Consider the following 15,090-nt stretch of genomic DNA (forward strand, 5'->3'; position numbering starts at 1 on the left):
CTTCTTCCCCCCAGGTTCCACCTTGCTGCTTTTGGCAAGTCCTCCCTATGGAAATATCCTAGTTCTAGAAGATCTCTCATTTTCTAGGCACTGTAACATATTTTATCATAAATTTTTGTGTCAAAAAATACTTTTCGCCTTAGAGTTGAAAATGCTTTAAAAACATAATTCTGAAAGTCCATGCACAGCCCCTCATAGGTGCATGGAAATTTGTATTTTGACAGTGCCATTCTTTTGTACTATGTAAAGTGCTTTAATTTGCTGCATTTTTCATGTCCTACCACAGTCAAATGTGGTGAGGAACTAGAGCTATCTTACTCAGGATTAATCAATCTTCTGGGGCTCCTGGCTAGGACAGAAGCTACTCTCAGCTCTGCTTGCTTCAGGGCTTGGCCTTCTTCTGTTTTTTCATCATATTCAGTCTCTGAGAGGGAGGTGATGGGAGATGATTTTTTCCATTTGCGAGCTGCCTTCCAATGGAAAGAAAAATGAAGGGGGCAAAAGCCGAGCTGTTCACTCTTTGTAGCCATTACAATCATGACTCTTCTCCTGCTTTTCAGCAGTGTACACTATTTTTCAAGGGAACTCCCTTTTTTTTTTTTTTTTTTAGACTCTCAGAGTTAGGTAAGTTATTTTGTCATTGAAGAGTGTTAAAAATAAGAATATATGTCAGTATGAGATCATGAATATTAACTTTCTCATAAGTTGCATGTTATGGCATTAGGTTTAAGTGCTGTTTAATTAAATACAGATACAAGTGATGTGTGCAAGGTCTTACATTGAAAGAGAAGAAGAAGCACAATGTTTTTGAACTTGGGCTTTGGAGGCAGACTGCTGTGGTTCAGATCCTGACACTATTTCTTACAGCTGTGTTATGCTGAGCAAGTTACTTACGTGTTTCTGTGCCTCTGTTTCTTCATCTGAAAACGGAAATGACAGCAGTACCCTCCTCATAGGGTTTTGAGGGTTGAATGAGATTTTTATGTGTAGTTTAGCAGCCAGCATGGTACTTGGTACGCAGTAAATCCTTAGATTATTGCCGTAATCACTGTTGTTATAAATTGTCTATGCACTGGGCATTGTACTGGCCGCTTCCGCTTATTTTATCCTCACAACAGTTCTCTAAGGTAGAGTTCATATTTCGTTTTCCAGATTGAAAACTGAGGTTCAGAGATTTAAATTAGCTTGTCTAGTTTATACTGATGGTCAAAGAAGGTAATATGACCTTGTGCAACGTGAATTTTATTTGCTTTACCAGTTCTATTATAATTAATTTTATATTAGTATTACTTAGTGAAGTATACCTCTATTTAGAAGTTTAAAAGGCAAGTGACATTTCAAGATGCAATGTTCTATTTATACATTTAAAAAATGATAGGGCATAAACCACTTGTGGGATGGAAATACTATACAACTGGATTGTGATGATCATGGTACAGCTATAAATGTAATAAATCCATTGAGTAATTAAAAAAATAAAAATAAAAGATAGCACCTTAAAGTTGTGTGGATAAAGACAACATCTTAGGGAAGACAAAGAGTGGATTTAGTGATTATTAAATTCAGCACTCTCCAGAGTACTTCTATTCAGTGAAAAAAAAAAAAAAGAACATAAACCCCTTGAAACTTTCTGTGAAAGGAAGCCTCAGAAGATATGGCTCTAGGCCAGTGGTTCTCAAAGTGTGGTCCATATACTGGGAAATTTTTAGAAATGCACATTCTTGGGCACCACATCTACTGAAACAGACCCTGTGCGTGAGACCCAGCAGCCTGGGTTTTCACAAGCCCTCCAGGTAATCCCGACGGCTGCCCAAATTTGAAAACCACTTGTCTAGGTCAATAACACATCACAGTGATACCCCAGAGATGTTGATGTAGCTCCTACTATCTATTCCCAAAGTAAAAGTTACATATCGCAGAGGGAGCATGTAGTGATAATAGAAAAATGCAATTTATTTGATAATTGCTCTATAAATATTAAATACTCAATACTATGTATCTGATCACTTCCATTCCTTGGCTTCTAATCAGCTGGTAGGTGTTACTTTCAGGCACAGCCAGTTGAGCACAAAGGCAGGGGGTTGGGGGGCAGGAGGAGGGATCAAGGGTGACTCTCTTCCCACCCTCCAGGCTTCTTATGTCTGAGGCACACGGAGCCAGGTGTCAGGATGGTTAGTTTCTGTAGTATTGAGCAACAAGCAATCCTCAACCAAGAGGAACTGACCCTAGAGTACGGAGAGGGAGGAAAAGCGATGAACAATCATGTTCATTGCATCTTTTTCTTTCTTCAGATATAGTTTAAATGTGAAAGTAGCACATTTAAAAATGAGGCAGGCTGAAGGATATAGGAAATAAATAGGGAAACTGCTGCTATACCCAGATTTAATTATGGGAAAAATTAGACAAAAGCAGTCCTCTTAGAATCCATCATAGCTGGGGGCGGGGGGGACTGGCCTCCACCAGACGTATTTGCTAGACTTTAGGAAGGAAACTCAGGGAAAAATAGGCACACATGTGTGATATTTAAGACAAATGTTTTAAAATCGAATAGAAATTAATCAATTAGTCTCAGAGGATCCCAATGAGAAAAAAAAGGGAGAAAAACTGAAATATATTATGTCTTTAAGCTAGAATCTATCAATGAATGTGACTTTTAAAGTGACATATATGAACTGTGAAATGGCCAAAAAACTAAACAAAATATGAAAATAGCTAAAATGTGTAAATTACACTAAAGATAACAAAGAAGTGTATAATTGGTTTTGTTTGTTTCTGAAAGTTATTAGGGGAAATAATTCAAAGAAAACAATTTTGTTTCTATTTTATTTGTTCCCTTTCTGTCAAGAATTATCCTCTACCTGATAAAATTGATGAGGTAAGAGAAGCCCAGGATGAGCAAAGAGGTTATAATAGAATACCTACCTAATCAAAATCCATTTAGTTTTCATTCAACAAATATTCATGGAGAACATATTTTGTTCCAGCCCCTGTGTTAGGCTGTGGTAATATAAATCTGCCTTTGGGGAGTTCGCACTTGCAAGAAAGTAGACCAGTAGACAAATATTTATAATACTCTGTGAGGGAACAAGAGTGGAGGCCGGTACTATAACTAAGGCTGTGCGAGCACCAAGGGAGAGTGGCCAGCGCCTGGAGGGGTTTGGGAAAAACACCCTGATTCAGGGGACATTTGAGCCCTGACCTGAAGATGAGTAGCAATTTCGTTTATCCTCTGGTCCCGGTGAGACAACATCACAAGACAACTTGTGAAGGAAATCACTGAATGACGGGCACTGCTTTTGAGGGAAGCACACAGGTGACGGAGAGGTTCGACGTGAGCCATGTAGCAATTAAACTGTGAACTCTTCAAAAAGAGTGAGAAGTTGTAGCATCTGAAGAGTTCGCTGAGGTTAGACGTAGATTTATCGTGAGGATCATGGGAGCTACCCTAGTATGAGAGTGAGGAAGGCAGAGCTGGGGAGGAGAACCTGACCCATGGCACAGCCCTGGCTAAGTACAGTCTGAATATGAAGAAAATCCAGCCTCGTAAAGATGGGTACTAGTAAGAAAGCATTTTCATAGTCCTTGCAGGTCATCCCAGGTATTCTTTGATCCTGTACCCAAACTTGACAGCTGATAGTTAAAGGCTGATTGTAGTGTGGAATCCTAAACCATATCAATGAGGGTTTTGCACACTGTTCTAGCAAAATTCAGGAGACTCTCTTGTACTTTGAAGGGATCTTTTACCCATCATGCAGTGGTCAGTTGGAAAATATTGGTTTCATATACATTATTCTGTATTGTGTCAATACAGAAATATTGACACAATTATGACCGAGTTAAAACACCACATTCATTAATATCAGCACCAATCTCATTCGAAACATCTTTAAATACTGAGAAGCTGTCAAACTCACATTCCGAGATATAAGTTTATAAAATTCTAATTTTGCTTGAAAGTTCAGATTTTATCATTGGCAATAAATGTCAGTTGTTTTCATTGAAATATCAAACTCAGTTTGTTTTTGAGGAAATGCCTGCCAGATTCTTAAGTCTGAGGAACCACGTTTGTCTGTCAGTCATTCTTTCAAGTAAATACGATGTTCTATGAAAAGAGCAGCTGGTTCAGCCTGCCGCTTAATCCCTTCCACATCTGGAGATGCAACAGCCGTGCTTTATGCCTTCTTCTGATTTTGTCTCATAGAATATTAGAGAGACCTGTATTCAAGGTTGATATTAAATGAAAATAATAATTTGTAATTAAGGAAATTCTCAGGTGAAATTGGCTTGCTTGTTTTTAATGCTGGTGGAGGGCAGTGAAGAAAACAGTGACAGTTTGGTGCCGCTGTGTTGATTTATGCTGAGGTGTCAGCAGTTTACCCATCATTGCTCTGCAGCATCAGGGCTAATGTTAACACAATGAAAAAGGCAACTACCTTAATTTTATTATGAAAATGGTTTTGACCTCATAGACCCTCTACCCCTCAAAAGGGTTTTGGAAACCACTTCTGGTGCACGGGATATGGAACCAGACGTCAAATGGGTGATGGTTCCTCTCTGGGCCTGCGATTTTTCTTTCTTGGATGCTTGAAAATGAGGTTAAGGTGCAGTGCACACGAAGAAAGTGAGTGTATTTGCATAAGCAGGCAGAGGAAACAGAGCCAAAGCCTGTAACAGATGAGTTCTCCATTCATAGATCTGCCTTTTTCCTAAGGTTATGGCAGACAGTTCCTTATAAAACAGCCATGTTACAATTAAACGAACAGCTTATTTATTATTAGATAGCATTTTTTACAGAATAAAATTTAAAACAAACCAAAATCTATATCGAGATGAAACATTTTACTCTCTGAAAAGGAATGGAATCAAAGCAGTTTACAATGAAATACATATGTAGTTCATCAAGAAATGTCTGGGGATAATGAGATACATATACATTTGGGATGTTCATATTAAAAATGAGAATTTAAAAGACCCCAGAAGCTGAATAAAGGGTTCTGGAAGGAGATGTGCATGGTGTTAATAACGGTTATGCTTAAATCTTTGATGACTTAAAATTTTTTTTTCCTTTTTGCTTATCACTATTTTTTTTTACCTCCAGCAATGAACAGATAGGTTTTGTAACAAGAATAATTAGAAAAAAAATGTTAATTTAAATTTTAAAAAAGAACTCATATGTAGCAAACTGTAATTGTACAGAGCCAGATAGAGGTTACTATGACTGAGAAGTACTTTAATTTGGACCTTCTTGGGTTAAAAGAATTTTAATATTGTAGAATTTATTGTAAACTTTACTTCAGAAGCTAAAAGTGTGAGCTTTGTGGAATGGTTCGAAGAATTTCACATTATCGCATGCAGTGACTGCAATACAGTGAGACAGGAGGAGTCACATTTCATAATTTCCCCATGTCTAGTACTCTGTAGGAATAGGATCATTTTCTGACTCCCAGTAGCTTCTGGCAGATGGAATCTGGCCTAGTAAAAACCTTTTTTTTAACCTATGTACTTTCTTTGCCTGCATAGTTGCCTGTAGAGTCTGTGTAAGTGTGTGTAGTGTGCTCCTGCTCCTGAACAGAGAGGTGCAGCTAGCGTGGAAGACTCTTTCAGAAGTGTCTGCAGTGCACGTTGCATAGAAGGCAGTGCAAGGAGAAAAGAGCAGGGAGCAAGTGCCATGACCTTGGTCCAGTCATTCAACACCCCAGTTTGGTTCCCTTTAATGAAAGAAGGAAGTTGAACTGGATTATAGCTAAGGTGTCTTTCCTTCTAAGATTTCCCCCAGGTCTGTCAAATGAGCTCCTTGCTTGAAATTGAGGTTTTTTCCCCCAACATCCCAACCACGATGTTAACAAGTTTAATAGCTGTGAAAAATCATTGTTTTTGTGTTTTCAGATTTGTGTATGTTATGAATTTTAGTATTATATTACAGAAATTTACTATACTCCGATGGGCATTTCTTTTTGCTTTTTAAGTGCAGTGATAACTTTCCACAGTAAACCTTATAAGAATACAATGTCAGGGTTGAAAATTAGATTGTGTGATTGAACAGGTATTATTTATTTTATTGCCGTTTATCATATTAATCTTCTTGGTTGCTAAATTAATAAATGGTTGCAAAACACCTAGCTCCTTAGGTAATGAACTTAATATTGCATGCTAATTGTGGATTTTTTTCCCCCTCTGAGAAGTCTGATTATCTCACTGTCCTCCCCAAATCCTGTTCAAAATGCTGCAGATTAGCCATCATTCTTTCTACTTTACAGAGAAGACACTGAGGATTAGGAAGAATTTCAAGGTTACATGACTTTTAACAACAGGCCCCGGTTGCCTAATTTCCAGGAGAGTAAACATGACTCTGCCCTTTCAGGCATCTTTATCTTTCTTTTCATTTTGAACTTAGTATAACACTAAGAGGCACATGCTTAAATCTTTATAGAAGTATGTCTCATCGCTATAAACTACATGTCAGTTTGTTAACTAAGAGAGCCCTTTAAAAGTGTCATATTTTAAGTTCCCATTAATCCAGGGCTTATGGGCCCTTAAGGAACTCACTTTTCCTCATTGTTATAATTTTAAATTCCCTTGCGCATATCCCAGACTCTACTCTTTCACTTCTCTAGCAGCTCTTCCACCAGTGTGCCCCAGGTCTTAGCATGTCTGGGGCATGGCAACTGGAAATTCTGTTTCTAAATCATCACTGAAAGGATTGCTTAACCTAAGATGAACTTCAAAACAGTGCTATGGTTGGACAGAATATAACCGCATATGTGAAAATGTTTTCCAGGTCCACAAACAGCCAATATTCAAATAAAATATTAGCAAAAATAAAAAAGTATCTATAAACTGGAGATTTTAATAAAGATCAAGGAAATAGCACCATGGTTTAGAGCTGGGGCATCAGTGGCAGATGTGAAAGTTTAAATCCCAGCTCTTGTTCTAACTGGATGAATGAACCTAAACAAGTTATTCAGCTTTGTAAGTTATATTTTTTTGCATCCATAAGATAAAAGTACCTATTATTACCTCATAGAATTATTATGAAGATTTAGTGTTATAATGGATATAAACACATAGAATGTGAACATTTAAGCAATAAATATTAACTTTTCTTGAGATAAATACATAGTTACATAATCAGATGAAGCCTAGGCAGGCAGAGATCTAAACCCAGCTTCTATTTCAGAGCCTTACTTTGGGTCTGTGTTTTATGTCTTTAAAATACATTGTCGTTCAGTTGAGCTGTTTTCTGAAGGTGTTTAGTGAGAAAGGTAGTCATTGTGTGAGTCAAAGATTTTCTTGTGTTGTCCTCCTCTTCTCCCTGGAAGACAGGATGAAATCCATCTTCAGCCCTGATGCGAACATCATACACGCTGGTTTGGTGCTAACAAATTGTCTTTAGCCTTTTTCAAGCCATGTCAGCTGTACATGTCATTTGCTTATCACTTTTCTTTTTTGGCTATTTATCCTTAGGAAAAGACATTAGTAAGCCCGAAATAGCCATTTTGTAAAAACTGCATAGCTGGACAGATCTGTGGTCCTTATTAGGGTAATAATCCATCTGTTATGGAACTGGATCAATTTGTAAATTAAATTGATTAATCTAGCAGGGAAAAAAAAGGTCTTGACTTTTCCCACAGTAAGCATTTCCTTAAATGGTAGTCATCCTAAAAAGATTTGGGAAGACTCAATTTTCTGGTCTATTTTTTTCTCTTTGTTCATCTCAGAAAGAAGGCTAAGTATCCATTAAAAAGAAGAGTGAGAGTAGAGTTCAAGCTTTTGCATTCTCTAGGGTCCGATTGCTCTTAGAGGGTTTATGTTTTTGATGGGGTTTAATGTTAAAACCTTTCAATGACTCAGAACCTTTTTAATACTCGTTGGTTAGTTTAGTAAATGTAAAACTGTGCCTGAATTATCTTCTGCAGTTAGTTCACTTTATTGTTATTTTCATCTTATCTGATCAAAAAAAATCTCCTGATGATTCTTCTAACAATGTGTGATTGGAATAATAACTTCACATGTTGAAGAGTTTTGTGCTGCAGCTGAGAGGCATGTAAATACAAGCTGCTTATTTGCAAGAAGCTTCCAGATTTGCAATATGATTGCTATGGTAACCACATAATGAAAACCTTATAACCATCTGTGTGGTTTGATGGATTTTACTGCATAGCTGAGCTGTTTTTGTTTACTGTTATTAAAATGTTGAATGGAATATATTAACCTACAAACACTGACTATTTGAGGTATTAATTAGTACTTTATAATGACATCGTACCTCAACCCCAAATAAAATACGTTTAATAATAAACCTAAATGAAACAGTATGTGTGTATATTTCTAATTTATTGTGAAGGTGATTATTGCCTAGAATTTTTGTCACTTGTCCTTATGTATTTTTTGAGTGGTATGGAGTGATTTGCTCTGTTAATAAATGAATATAGTTGTAGGGTTTATTTTCATCATTTTTGAATCCATTTGTTCACTTAGTATTTCTTGAATATCTCCCTTAAACCAAATTCTATTCAACGTTCAGTATGAGGTTTTTTTTCCCCTAGACTAAAAAAGAATACACATACCAAATTTGATTTTGTTGTCTTCTATATGGAAGCTGTTTGTACTGTTAGCCTAAGATAAAATGAGTTGTTTGACTGTTGTTAAGAAAACTTGATGTAAAAATAGAGACAGCTTTGACCTAAAAATATCAGTACTAGGTTTGAAAAGGAGAAAGAGAGTGGGTTTTTTGGGGGGGTTGTTTTTTTGTTTGATTGGTGTTTTGTTTGTTTTTTGACCCTCGTATCATCCTGAGGTTGGTGGGTGCTTAATTTACCTGGGCACAAGAGCTTTTTCTTTTTGGGGCCAAACCTGTGGCATATGGAAGTTCCCTGGCTAGGGGTCACACTAGCTTCAGCTCCGTTTGTGATAACTAGTCCTTCAAGTTTGGCATAAGTGAGATAATTGTTGAAAAGAAAAGAGACGGGATTAAGTATGAGACTTTTTACTAGGTCTTCTGTGTATTAATTACTATCTCAACCATATTAAATTGCTAATATTAGTTTCGACTTAATAAGTATAAACTGCCAATGATTTCCAGCTGTTCCTTACATTGGAGCTTTCATTCTTTTATTTGCCTCAAGTTACCAAAAAAATAGAACAGTTATAATTGTCTTCTAAGTACAGTCACTCTCAACCTTGATGTCAATGCTGGTTTTTATTAATCACCACTTTAAACTTTGCATGAGACTTCTAAATTTACATCTGCTGTCCTGACCCCTGACCTCTCTGCCAGATTTTCCCATTGCCTCTGGACATCTCTTGGTTGCCCCACCAGCATGTTAAAGCTCTCGTGTCAGAAACCCAACTCCTTGTGTTCCCCCAGCAAAATAGCTTATCTTGGCTATTCTCTTTTTCGTAACGGCATTGCCCTTTCTCAGTTAACTAAGCTCAAAGCTGGAGTCATCCTTGATTGCTGTTCTTTTCCCTTAGCCCTCCACGTCCAGTCAGACAGTTTATCTTTTCCGGTTCCTTTCCCTCGCAGAACCATCTCCTTTCATTTCCTCGGCCCCTTCTGTCCAGGACTAACTTCCCCTGTAGCCAGACTGGGAGTGGTCTCTCCCCGCACCCCTCCTCCAGGCTGTCTGGGACGATGGGATCCGGCAGCCACTCCTCGAGCAACCTCGGTCCTCGGCTCAGACATCTTCTGGGGCTCTTCCTCCTCCCCAAAGGTGTAACAGCCTGAAGGCCATGGCAGGATGTTCACGGATCTTCAATGCTTTGCCCAAATGACCAGCACGGTCCTCCGTCTGCTCTCTCCCCACGGGAGAGCCACCTTCTTCAGCTGAAACGAATATGCTCATACCTTGTTCTTTTGTCCATGCCTCTCCCTCTGTCTGGAAACTTCCTCCTTCGCATCTCTCCTTGTTCAGAGTCTCTCCGTCCCTCGGAGCCTTTGCACGTCTCCATGTAACGTGGCTGGTTTCTCCTCTGCCCTCCTTCAGGACCTTGGGCCTCGCAGGTCAGGTCTTATGCCCTTTATCCCATTTTCCTTTGGGTCTAGAACAGTCATTCTGTCCCCTCGCGCTGGCAGCTTCCTGAGACAGAAGCTTCCTGCTCTCCTCGCCTTTCTGGTAGAACCTCTCTCTTCCAGGTAGTTAATAGTCAATGAATTAGTCACAAAGACTGTCTCTGTATTTGTCAGTATATGTTTCTTTAAAGCGTAAGTTTTTTTTTGAAGTTATGACTCTTTTTGAACCCAGTTGTCCTTTTACATGCCGTTTTGTTCAAATGTTCTGCCTTAAATATTTCTAAATGGTGTGTAAATCCTTAGATGGGGAGGTGGTCATGTAATTAATATTTCTTTCATGTAGAAGGCACTGTCTATTGACTCTTTAAAATTCCTCCCGTTTCGTCTTATGATTTTTCTTCCTATGACTTGGGGAGGGAGTGTGGTGGGAGTGAAATAATACAAGGATATGTATGAATACATGCAGGATAAAAAAAAAATGGGACTTTGTAATCACAAAACTGAGTTTGAATAACAAACATTGGAGATTACTTTTTTGAGTCTCAATTTGTTTTTGTGTAAAATGAGGATTTGAAAACGTTTACCTATGCAGTCTTAGCATCTGCTGCGATGTATGACACAGTGGGTCCTCAGTGTGATTTGGGAGGCATCACCTTGAAGGGTGAGGATCCTTCTAGCATCCTCCTGTGATGATCGAGGGAGACAGCATGAAGAACCTGATACCTAATTAAGGACGTACAGGCTAACTGCCTTTTATATCACACATTTCCTCTTTGCTGTGCAGATGTCGAAGGACCAGGATTTTACCTGTAGCCCTCGTGCCAGCTAATGATGTGGTCCATCCATAGAATGCTGGGTGTCATTTTTATTGGATTTGCAGGGCTTTTCTGGACTTAAGATTGTTCCGGATGAGTTGCTGTAAGCATTTAAACAAAGATGCGAAACATTAGTACATATCTTCAAGTTTCTCAAGCCAGCCAGTCCGATTGCTATTTGGAAAGACCTCAAGGTTTATTTGTTCCGCTTCAGATTATTGAGGCCGGGCTGTGAACGTGGAGGGGTTTCATTCTCTGACGGGGAATATTTGTGTGTTAGAACCTTTTCCATTAGCTCTTCGGTTGGGGTGAGTCCTGTGTTGTTCTCCCCGAGGAAACCCCGCGATGTACCATTTACGTTGCCATTTGTTTACAGAGGAGGAAGAGGAAGGTGATCCGGAGAAGGAGGAGGGACAGAGGAAGATGAGTCAGGACAGCGTTCATCACACCACAGGTAAGGAGTGGTGCGTATTTGGGTTTCTGGGTTTCGCTCATTTTCCTCTCACGCACGTTCTTACTGCTCTAAAGCCGTGTACTCGCCCCCTCAAGTCGGCTCCTTGGGTCTGGATATCTTATGGCCGATAAGCCGCTTAGTCCCATTTAGGATGCATGAAAACCACTTGAGAAGGATTTATAAAGTAAGCCAATTTATACAAGGTATTCCTTCCTGAATTACTTTGTAATGACTCAATTAGCTTTCATTTCTGCACAAAGGAGATTTAGTTGCATAAATTAGCTTATCATCATTGAGGAAGTGTCACTGCTAAAGGACAGTTTATAGATACAACATGCAGTTGCTGTCAAACCTCTAAGAATGTAATATAGACATCTGTGTATACTTTGTGCTTGAGCAGAACAGACTTCTGCCATTCAGAGACTAACAGGGGACAACAAGTTGCCCAGGGGACTGGCAATGTAGACATCTCTGAAAAGGTCAACTTGACACAGGCTCTGACAATCGACCCACAGCTCTGTCTTCTTTGATAAAAATCAGATAAACTTAAGACTGCTAATTGATCTGCAGCCTGTTTAAATGTTGGCCATGCATATCTTCATTGCATATGATTAACGCAGAAAGCAAATGAATTGGGTAAGAAATGCCAGCGTCCAGTGACAGCAGCTTAAAAATTGGAAAAGGACACTGGTGGCCTCGAAGCCTAGGAAGGATATTCCCCTTATCCATTTCCACTTGGCACATGGCCCCAAGTACTAATTATGACTGAGCCTGGAAAAATAGCTCCACATGCTGTGCACAAAATCACATGATATGGGCAACTTTCCTGGCTGGTTGTTATTTCCAAATAGCAAGAGATAAACCGTATCTGTAGTGCAAGCATGAGGTTAGTTTTGATAAACCAGCAATTATTTTACACGGAAAGAAGAGAAGGGCTGCCTGCTTATCAGGACTTTACACCTCTTCATAGCCACATGTCAGCTGGGGCAAGGTCTGCCATATCGTCCCATGTCCTGCCAAGAGCTCCAGTTGGGGGTCACCTCCCCTCTCTGATATGTGCACACATCACTCTTCCGAGCTGTCAGGGGCAGGGTGGACAAGAAGTGTGTGGTCAGGAAGTAGCTTTCCAGAGACCTTCCTACTGTGACATGTGGCAAGGAAACAGAGGCCCAATTTCCGGACCTGGACAGGAAAGCAGGAGCAAGTTGCTGCAAAAGGTTTTGGTTTGCTCTTTGCAGAGAGGAAGCGAGACCGAACCCCCTCGACCTGAGTACTCTGGTCCTGCAGAATGCAGCTGCAGACAGCCAGGCTCAGGGAGACCTGGAGGACGATGCTCCAGAGCAGTTTAAGTGTGTACGTGTTGTTATGTGCATTGTGAGGCTGCTGCCAGAAGCATGTCGTTCTCTTTTTTTAAAATTTCCATGCAGGTGTGGGAGGTCGACCCACACAGATATTTCTTTCCCCAAATATAAGTAATTTGGCTTAAAGCAAATTGTGTTTTTCAAAAACCCTTTTAAGGTAACCATCTCTCAAAATTTTGCCTTCGAGGGAAGGAAGAAAGAAATCCGTTTTTCCTCAAAGGAACGCAATAAGGAGATCTAGCTTTTCATGCCATAGCTGTAAAGCACTGCAATAATTCTTATCTTTAGTGACATGAAATTCTTTTCAAGCAACAGTTTTAATGCTTTTGCATAGCAGTGACCTTTGCTCTCCCCAGGCTGTCAAAGACGTAACACTAGAAGTTTGTTTGCCGGGCAGGGCAGTGAGTTGACAAGGGTATTACTATCTTGCTGAGCATCACATGATGTGAACTTCTAACCTTACTCAAGAATGTTCTTTATTTTTCACATCAGATTTTGCTAAAAAAATTGTTTTCAGACTCTTCTAATGTAAAACATGTAAGCAAAAACAAAATTAATCTTGTATTTCTTAAAACTTCTTTCATGTTCAAGCTTATATAACCTGCATATATTTTATATATATAAAAATAAAGATTCCATTTTCTATTTTTGAACATTGTGCACCATGCATACCTTTCTAAAATCGTTCTTAAACCTATAACGCGACCCAAGGAGAGATTCCCTATTATCTTATTTCTGCATGTGTCATCCACTGCCTTCATGTTTTTTTTTTTTTTTTTTTTTTTTTTTTTGTCTTTTTGTTGTTTTTGTTGCTATCTCTTGGGCCGCTTCCGCGGCATATGGAGGTTCCCAGGCTAGGGGTTGAATCGGAGCTGTAGCCACCGGCCTACGCCAGAGCCACAGCAACTTGGGATCCGAGCCGCGTCTGCAACCTACACCACAGCTCACGGCAACGCCGGATCCTTAACCCACTGAGCAAGGGCAGGGACCGAACCCGCAACCTCATGGTTCCTAGTCGGATTCGTTAACCACTGCGCCACGACGGGAACTCCTGCCTTCATGTTTTAAAAATCTTTTCATTTTGGCAAAAGTAAGTATTCCAGTGTTTAGCTTATACTTTCATAACAGTTCTGTTATCATTGCCCAATGATCTGGTTTTGCACGTTTAACTTACAGGAGCAATTACATTGTTTCTATCCTTCACAATATTTTTTTCCTTTTTTACCTTTTTTAACCACATGTGCCTCTCAGGACAAGAAACGTAATGAAAAAGGTTGGGGGGGGTAATTTTGAAAACATAGATCATGATGTGGACAGAATAGGAAAATTAGTTCATGCAGTAAAGACAATGAAACCTTTAAACCCAGATTGTAATCTTATCTGTGGTTTATGACATTATAGCCCATCCTAATTTTTTTGCCATTGTTGTTTTTAAAAAACACAGCTCACAGGGATTAGTTTTCAGTTTTAGCGTTAACTTTTGTGACCCCTCTGTGCTTCTAAGGCTGTAACGATTCAATTTTTTGTGTATTTTAGGCACACTTGAAATTTAGAAAGGTAAACCAGAGGAGCTTGCTGCTCTCTAAGGAACAAGATAATTCTTAATTTTTTTGTCTAGAAATTCATATGAAGAATTTGACATCGCTTTCCTGAGGAGACCAAGGCCAATAAACATACATGGCGAGGTTTTCTCCCCAGCTGCTTCTTCTGCATCATAACTTACATTGCACGCTGAAGTAGATAGAATAGTAAATTGTGTTTACAGGTAACCATGTGATCTGAACAACCTAATTTTTTTAACAGAGCTCACATGGGGGACACAGAAATGAGGCTGGTCTTTGGGTAACATCATCATCAAGATTGTAGAAATCACAGTAGAAAATGCATCTTTTTCCCAGGATTGCCAGATCGCTGGCTCTGTTGCCTCTTTGCAGCCATGAGATTTAATGAAATGCCCGGGATGCACATCTAGGGAGAGATGCATCTTGCACACGGTGGGGGTCTCCCTTCCCTCCTGTGCTCCTATAACTCCCATTAGTGTTAATGGGAGTTTCACCAAGCGAATCGAGGGGGAGAGAGACCCCAAAGTGCTGCGATTATGTGTTAGAATCACCATTTACTTTTCTTTTCCTTCCTTCTTCCCCACACCTCTTAAAAAAAAATCTACTGAATGAAAAACCATTGTGAGAGAATCTGAAAAAGGAAAGAGCAGGTGAACAGCTGAAGAACCCACTGGGATGCTCGAGCTAAGCCAAAACTTCTCTAGGTTTTAGCCCAAGTTGTGTTTCTTCAACCTTTTGGAGTCAAGCCTGAGGCTGAGCAGCATGGGGAGCACACAGGAGCCTCGACTGGGGAGCCCAGCCATTTAGATCCTTTTACCTCCTGGCCAGTGACTGAGGCGGGGAGGGCCTCGCATGTGAAATGATGTCATCCTCTCTTTGCTCTAAT

General features: G+C 39.6%; 1 protein-coding gene across 5 annotated transcripts in view; it reads left to right on the forward strand.

The window, feature by feature from the left end:
• SKAP2 (src kinase associated phosphoprotein 2) overlaps positions 1–15,090 on the forward strand; it is a 176,820-nt gene that overhangs the window by 120,879 nt on the left and 40,851 nt on the right. For all 5 annotated transcript variants that reach the window (XR_002340310.1, XR_002340309.1, XR_002340311.1 and 2 more), the window contains exon 10: positions 11,204–11,281. Coding sequence is in view for 2 of the 5 variants with exons in the window: in XM_021078833.1 (XP_020934492.1) it covers positions 11,204–11,281 (78 nt within the window). In the remaining 3 variants the exon portion in view is untranslated. The remainder of the gene's footprint in view (positions 1–11,203; positions 11,282–15,090) is intronic.

Source organism: Sus scrofa, chromosome 18, assembly GCF_000003025.6.
Source record: "Sus scrofa isolate TJ Tabasco breed Duroc chromosome 18, Sscrofa11.1, whole genome shotgun sequence".
Lineage (NCBI taxonomy): Eukaryota > Metazoa > Chordata > Mammalia > Artiodactyla > Suidae > Sus > Sus scrofa.